General features: G+C 37.3%; 1 protein-coding gene across 4 annotated transcripts in view; it reads left to right on the top strand.

The window, feature by feature from the left end:
* The window catches only part of KCNG3 (potassium voltage-gated channel modifier subfamily G member 3), a 20761-nt gene extending 15535 nt beyond the window's left edge, over positions 1 to 5226 (top strand). For 3 of the 4 annotated variants that reach the window (XM_018554254.1, XM_018554329.1, XM_018554177.1), the window contains one exon: positions 4473 to 5226. In XM_018554254.1, the coding sequence (XP_018409756.1) occupies positions 4473 to 5118 (646 nt within the window). In that variant the 3' untranslated portion in view covers positions 5119 to 5226. Of the gene's footprint in view, positions 1 to 4454 lie in introns of all 4 variants that reach the window. The other variant, XM_018554393.1, reaches the window with a different exon arrangement.
* Positions 5227 to 8623: the final 3397 nt, after the last annotated feature.

The following is an 8623-nucleotide window of genomic DNA, read 5'->3' as shown; positions in this document are numbered from 1 at the left end:
CTTACCTTTAAAAATGCAGTGTGGGCTCTTTAGGTGACCTGCTGAGAGAAGCCAATCAACCATGTTATTAAGATACAAATACTGGAGGGCTAGGTTTAGAAGCAATTCTACTATACGTTTTTGATTTAGGAAACTATTATTTTATAACATTGTTAATACAATTTCATATCAGGTGCACTCATTGCACACAGATTGTCAACCATGCCCTTCTTTCTAATCAGGAAACCCAGAACAGCCTGCATGCTTTTTGGCAGCTTATGTATAACTGATGAAGCCAGATGGACCCATCTTTGCTAGAAAATAGGAACAGGGATGTGTCCTTCCTCTGAGTCATTCAGCAGTTTGTGTGATCTTTCCTGCTCTTTTGTTATCTTTCACAACAGAGTTAGGTCAACATCTTTCTAAAGTTTATTTTCTAACTTGGAGCTTTCTACCTGTTCGCTGCAAGCTGTAATATGAAATATTATTGTATAGCATATAGAATTCTAAATTAAGAATTCTGTAGAGCAGTTGTCGGCTCCAATGAATAATTATGCTCTGTATATGTATTGATATGTATGGTTTATTACCTCCCCTAATTTGTTCAATACCCATTCATTCTAATTCAGTTATGTAGTATTACTTATTTATATACAATTTACTATTAGTACTGGACATAACAAATACATTTAAAATATAATTTAAAAACATTTATGATTTAAAATAGATAATTAAAAATAATGTCAGCTTTTTAGTATTCAGTTATGTTCATTCAAGGTAACAGGAATCATGCGGTAAGTTTCTTGTGGGTGAGTTTGAGGAAAGGAGAATCTAACCATGGAGAAGAAAAAAAATGCATACACAATTTACTTTTAGTACTGTACATAACAAATGAAATATATAAACATTTTCATTAAAAAAAATTAATTTTAAAATAAAATCAACATCAACATTTTAGTATTTAGGTATGCACATCTAAGCTAAAAGGAATCATGAGATAAGATTTTGGTGGGAGAGACTGAAAAAAGAAGAAACTAATCATAGATACAAAATTATATATTATATATATGTAAACAATTTACGTTTAGCACTGAACATTACCAAAAAAATATACTTAAATATAATTTAAAACGGTTCCTTTTAAAGTAGATAATACAAGTCAACGTTTTAGGATTCAGTTATGTCCATCCAAACTATCATGAATCATGAGATTAAATTCTGGTCGGAGAGTTTAAAGAAAGAAAAATCTTATCATGGATACCTTCCTCTTTGAACCCAATAGAACCTATGTATGGGTTCCACCACTAGCATCTCAGAGAATAGACAAGACAGTGTACAATGAACCGGCTGCTACCTAAGAATTTATGAAGTATAAAGCTAATGTGTAAATATTAATAATATACCCTTGAATGAATGTAAACTAGCACAACATTAAACAATAAAATGTAAACTGAGAATGTGAGAAGTCATACCATGGAATATAAAACTTGACACCTCTTATTAAGCTTCCCAAAGGACATTCAGACCTTTTACCTTCTCTACCTATCTCTATCAAGGACTCCCCGGAGGATCGTAACACACATATCTCTGACCTTTCCAATCATAGCTCGTAATGCTTATGAAATGGATGTCACAAAGCATCAGTGTGATATGTAGGTAACTAGCATTTTCAGGAGAGGTCAGAAAAGGAATTGTACATATCTTTCTGATGACAGGTGTCCTTTATTGTCAACCCAGAATGGAATTATAACTTGAAAATGAATTTTAGCAGACACCCAGCAGCTTTCTGTAACTCTTGGTGACCCCACTGGTAGGACCTCTACACTTGAATTCCCAGCTTCACCCGTGTGCTACAGTAGGGATGCATCACTGTCACTGTTGTCATTTTAATGAACATCTTGTCACCAGAATCCCCAGGACATATAAGAGTATCAACTCACTAATGACTAACCGGTAACTAAAATAAGAGACGTGTAGAGGTTTGTATGTAATGAGGCTGATTTACTAGTTCAGAAGGTTCGCTGAAAAAATTGTGTGAATATTCACATCAGTTATCCTGTCATGATTAACCCCATCATGTGCAGATGCTTTCACTTGATTGGATGATTGAAGTGAATATTCACAGATTTTTCTAAACTCCTTTAGCAAAATTGGCCAATTAAATTTGGGATTAAAATGTAGACTTCATTTATTTATTTTTAGTCAGATAAATATTAAATTATATTAAAGGTGGAGCAGTTCTAGGCTTCTTTTCATTTATTGAAAAAGGTTAACCTGAATGAAAATGTCTGCCGTTGGCAGAGATGAATAGCTGAAGCTCAAATTGCACACACAGCTTAATGAATCAGAGGATTGGCCTATGCTCCTACCATTCTGTTCTGTTCATTCAAGAAATGCTACTGTTGGACTGTAAGTTACTGGATGGTTCAGCTATCAAGAAATGGCCATACTTCAGTCATGTATCTTTTTCAGCCTGAAGTTCCTTCATGGTGTCTCAATCCCATGGCTCAACATACTAGGCCTCTGTCCGATGTCACTCTCCCCAGGGAGCAGGTCTAGGAGGATCAGGCACAAATGCATTCCTCCCCCAGGCAAGAGGCCCAGGGGAAGGCTGACTTCCTAAAGTTACTCCTAAATATTTAACACTAACAATAAACCTTCTAGACGTTGGCCAGGAAGATGTAACGATTCATAACTCTGATTATTGCAGCCGCACATACTATTGCCAGGGACACTCCCCAGCAGTAAGCAGAAGCAAACAATAACCAGAGCTCAAGAGAGACTCACAGAAGTTGAACTATCAGTCAGTCTCAGGCTATAGCCTGGCAACTTCAACATTTAAATAGAGACTTCTGCTTAGGGCAGGGTGGTTACATGGACTACATAGTACAAGTTTAGTGTAAAATAAACTGGTATTCTGTGTAATATCAGAACTATATCCAATATCAACTTTATGTAGCTATATTCCAGAACTGATACTATACTTGTCTAGTCCACTTATGCAGGGTCTTTCAATAAACAGGGTAAGTGTACAATGCATGCACCCAAAGCCCAATCAAATTTCACTTTAGTGAAGCCAATAGTCATTGATTGATTGCCATAGGCATTGCACTTCCTATTATTGTTATTTAGTTTTTTGTACTGTTTTAGTGAATATTTATGACAATCTGGATTTCATGGCAATAAATGTGTTCTGAAGCTGATGTGTGTGACCAGTGTGGAAGGTAATGACAGAGCTCGCCACTTGGTTTCATCTTTGCCTTAATATCTGTGAAGCTTTCTAAGACTTCATATACATAGAGCCTCATACTGTATATTAGTGTGTTCACACTAAGAAATTGAATCATTTGCCTATAGCCACTGTGACAGTGCTGTTCCTTGTCACAGTGTGATAAGGGTTAGAGGTCACCCAGGGTTCTCACCTAAACAGGTTGTGGAGCTCCCGTGTGCATGTTTCAAGTAGCCACCCTCCAGAAGGAAGGACAGTGTCAGCGTCAATTCAGAGATGATTTGAAGATCTATGGCTGAGTGATACACAAATAAGGTCCAGTATTGTTAATAGTTCAGGTAATTGAATGCATTTTTAAGATTCAACTTTAAAGGGAAACTATATTTGTTTTAAGAGTATTTGCTATAAAGCTAATACTTCGTATTTTATTTTTTTGGGATGATGGTTTTGAGCTAATTTTACTTCGTAAAACTCTATTTGGTCGTTTGTATCTTATTTTTAAGTTTCTATAATGTTAAAATTATATTTTACATCTGTTTTTACTGCGTACATTAAATATAAACATTTAAGACAGGGTGCATACAGGGTTTTATTAAGAGAGAGTACAACAGAAGCGGTTTACATTTACAGGGCTATTCAAAAGGGTGAAGAGTTTGGAGAAGGCAGGAGAAGGGAACAATGTAGGCCAACATAGCTGATTTTGAAAATGTTTCCACTTCAGCTCACTTTCCAGTTCAGCTAAGTTGTCCTAGATTGTTCACGTCTCCTGCCTTCTCCAAACTCTTCACCCTTTTGTAAATTACCCTGTCAGACTTTGTCTTAATAAAATGTCAGGTGGAGCATCCTTACAAACAGGTAGGGGGTAGGAAAGCGATGAGCCACTTCTCAGACATTCAGTTGTGTGTGTAGCTTGAGCTATGGAGCTTTGTAAAAAGCAGGCTCTATTCAGCAGAGCAGATAAGGATAGCCTGCAGGCTGGAAATAAGAATACAAACTATTAATTAAAAAATTGTCATATTATACATTATATTTTTTTAAGTCTACCATAAAAATGAAAAGTATATACAAAACCACTATAAATTCCTTTTAAGTGGATCCATATTTTAATTGATTTATTTCATTTATTTTACAGTATGCAGTGTTGCAGTCTTTTTAATATGTCCTTAATTTAGGAAGGATAAATAAAGCTAGTTTATTGCAGAGGATAATGCCCTTTTTAATGTTCCTATGGAAATAAATTATTCAGTGTGTTTTGTTTCCACAGGATAATTGAAGCTATCTGCATCGGCTGGTTTACGGCAGAGTGCATCGTCAGGTTCATTGTCTCAAAGAATAAATGTGACTTTGTCAGAAAGCCCTTGAACATCATTGACATGCTGGCCATCTCTCCCTATTATGTTTCCGTCATCATGACTATTTTCACAGACGAAAACCCCCAACTGCAGAGAGCTGGGGTGACCCTGAGGGTTCTGAGGATGATGAGAATATTTTGGGTTATAAAACTTGCCAGACACTTCATAGGCCTGCAGACTTTAGGCCTCACTCTGAAGCGTTGCTATCGGGAGATGATCATGCTGTTGGTGTTTATTTGTGTCGCCATGGCAATATTTGGTGCACTCGCTCAGCTTCTGGAGCACGGCCTGGACCTTGAAACAAAGAACGAGGATTATTCCAGCATACCCGCGGCCTGCTGGTGGGTGATCATTTCCATGACCACCGTGGGCTATGGAGACATGTATCCGATATCTGTCCCCGGCAGGATACTTGGCGGAATTTGTGTCGTCAGTGGGATTGTTCTCCTGGCCTTGCCTATAACGTTCATATACCACAGTTTTGTACAGTGTTACCACGAACTGAAATATAAATCTGCCAGATATGGCAGGACTTTATCAAATGAATTCTTAAACTAATAAGCTCAAAAGCTTTGTTATATATTTATTTTATTACGCAATGGTAGCCAATGCTACTTCAATTACAGTATCCCACAGGCAGCACAAGTAGGAAACAAGATGGCACTCTTCTCATCCCTGATTTCATGGTATTAAAGGTGAACTCCAGTCAGCTTTAAAAATAAAACTACACTTGCAGTAGAACAAACCCCTCCTACATTGCCAGGGTAAAATGTACATTTTGTGCAGGGGGATCCCAATAAGAACCAATACTTAACTTAGTCTTTTCTCCCATGGTAGCTGGTGATCCTCCCCATTCTCCCGCTGATCCTTCATTCTATGTAATGACATCAGCAACTGGAGTAGCAATGAAGAGAAGTGGCTTTGTGGGAAAGGGCATGCAGCGGGGAGGAAGCTTGCAGGAACAAGCAATATTACTGCTTATTCCTATCCAAAATGAACATTTACCTCTTGTAATGTGTTGATCCATGCATGTTCCAGGTCATTGATTATGAACGTATATCAGGCACATACACGGGTACAGGCAGTGGCAGCCAAGAAGCTAGCATTTTTAGAAGGTCAGCAATAGCAGCTCCCATAGATCTCAGGCTTTCTTTAATTTATATAGCAATGGTATACTCAGTCATGCATAGCATAGCCTTGTTCAGTCCCAACCACTGAAAAGGCTTATATTCTAAAGTACTGTATATGCTACAGTTATTTAGACCCCCAGCACACCTTGGACCAATTTCATGATGGGTAATAAGCCAACCTATGTGTTTTTAGATTGTGGTAGAAAAAAAGCATCAGGGAAAAAAACATGGGTAGAGCATGCTGATTATGGCTCTAGGTGGGAGCTGACCCACAGCTGCAAAGCTGTAATGTTACCCCCTTATAACATCATACATCATTACAAAGCACCCACTCCTTAGCTGTACAAGCAGATATTTGGTGAATGGGACCCTTTTCTTCTCCAAGTCAATAAGCAAGTGCACATCCTGTACGATCCCTTCTTCTTTGGCTAAAAAAGGGAACCAGATAACAAATAATTTTACAAAATGAACTTCCCTTTTAAAGGGTACTTCGCCTAAGATTCATTGTTGATGATATCAGTGTATGCCACTAATCTGCACTCTTAGTTCTTCTTTACCACAGGTTATTAACTATCTTTAACTGGCACAAAGGTGAATTTCCTATGCTGCATGAGTTATTTTAATGGTATTAATTTTTTTAATCTCGTGATCATTTTCTCCTCGAATCATACAATCCACATATCAAAATATTCATCGGTGAGCAATCATTTATTTCTCACATGAAGCAGTTATACAGTATAACCACTGCAAACCTTTATTTCTCGTGAGTCACTATTTTATCTCATAAAGTGTTATTTTATTTCTACTTGGATTCACTACGGCACATTTCTTTTTCCCCTCAATGGACACCTCATAAAACTTCACATTTATGCCAGACAGAAGGTTCCAGAATTTTTCAAACCATAAAACTGTGTAACAATATTTTTTATTTGACTTTTACGTACATAACACAACAATAGAATAGAACATGCTAGTGGCACCTTCAGATGATCCATGCGATAAAACCTTGGTAAAAGAATTTTGGGATGGTAGCATTTAAATAACACATGGTATTGAAATGCTGCATGTATTATGTATGCTTTACTGACCTGAACCTATAGACGTGATTCTTACTTTTTATTTTTAGAAAAAGTTGTCTTGTTATAACCTGTTATATTATACTGTATGTCTGTGGGTCACTTTCTGTATACAAGGTCTTAGCTCCATTACTAGTTACAGAAATAAATTGTCCTGTCACATAGAACACAAGAAGTGCCTATGTAGATCAGTGTGACAGGATCACTGTATTACTGTGTATAAAGAAATACTGAAAACCATTATTAGTGTCTGTGTAACTGTTTAGGCATGGCACAAAAACAGCACGTCTAATATTTACATAACATATCATGATTCTGAGAATAATCATATTTTGACATACTTTTAAATATAATGTATAATATGAAAAATGTAGTACCTGATTGGTCATTATGTGTTGCTTCACTTAGCATGTTGCCTCTACATTTTCTTCCAAAAATAATATTCTGTGACGATCACTAGAAACGGAAAAAAAAATCAGAGCACTTCCAATACAACCCTTTCAGTAGGGTTATTCTTCTCTGATTTAAAGATGTTTCCAAAGGTGCACATGTGCATTTACACTTGGTTTAGCAATGTTGTTTTGTTTATCTTTTTTAATTACATGCAAAACTGGATGTAAACAACAGCCGGTTTCATGCTCCCTCTTCACCAGGTGACGAGGGAGCGTGGAGCTAGCTTCCCGGCTAATCAGGAAGCCTGGGGGCAGGTCATTACACGCCCCTTGGCTTCCTGATTGGCCAGGAAGGCAGCTCCCTGGGCGGAAGTTTCAGTGTCGGGATAAGTATCAGGAGCATTTGGGCGAGTACTCGCCCAAATAATCGGTATCGGCACCAATACCAATACTAGTATCAGAGCATCCCTACTCTTAATATACTTGAAATCTTTTTAAATTAATATTCTTTAATTTCTATCTGCTCAAAGGTACCATTTAAAAAAACTAAACAAAAAAATGGTAAGAAATTGACACCACTGCCATTTAATAAGGTAGCACAAACAGTAATACATTGCAGTATCTTATAACAGCCACCCAGGTTGCTAATCCATTCCTTTAATTGTTGAACCAAATGGAATACTTGAGTTCTATGGTTGATTAAATGCAGGTAAGTGAATCTCATTACAGGAGGACCTCCATAACTTAGATACATCAGTAATTAAAGGGATAGGCTGGCATTGACAATGCTAGCAATTATCTGCAAATTGCCCATCAATTACCCTTGCAGCTTAGACCCCACTTCGCCCTGTTTTATAAATAATGAAGCTCTGATATGTCAAGAAACGTAAAGGGTTTCATTGGGAAGATACTACCCAAACTCCCAGCTTTGGTCCCTGAGCTATATTTTGCTTCTCTTTATAATAAACAGAAGGGGTGTCACCTACCCACTGCACGAGTCTCTAAACAAATAGGCGAAGACTTCAGCACAGGCTGGGTGACACAGCTGCTCAATACTAAATCAAGCTGGTCACTGGTTCGTGAGAGAAGTCAAGAAATTCAGGAATGATTTTGTCTTACCCAAATAGCCAGCAAGTCGTTGTACTCTGTGCCAGCCACCCAAAAGAGAGCAGTTTTGGAGGGAGTTATCTTTTTAGTGCTGCCTGTTGTAGATACATTTCAAATTAATGTTTTAATGTAGAGAAATGTAGCTGCACAACTACTGATAATGGTGTACCATCAATTGAACCTATAGCTTCATATTTTTCTAGAAACAATGTAAGTGACTGTAAGGAGTCACTCTGCCTGAAACAAGATGCATTGTGTGAAATAATGTTTAATGATATACAGAAAATGACACACAGAAGCTTATACAGTATACAGTATATCATATTTCCGTAACATATCTGCTTAGCCTATTGTGCTA

This window comes from Nanorana parkeri, unplaced genomic scaffold, assembly GCF_000935625.1.
Source record: "Nanorana parkeri isolate BGI_ZX_2015 unplaced genomic scaffold, ASM93562v1 scaffold1, whole genome shotgun sequence".
NCBI lineage: Eukaryota > Metazoa > Chordata > Amphibia > Anura > Dicroglossidae > Nanorana > Nanorana parkeri.
Note: the sequence above shows the minus strand (reverse complement) of the source record. Positions and strands in the feature narration are given on the sequence as shown.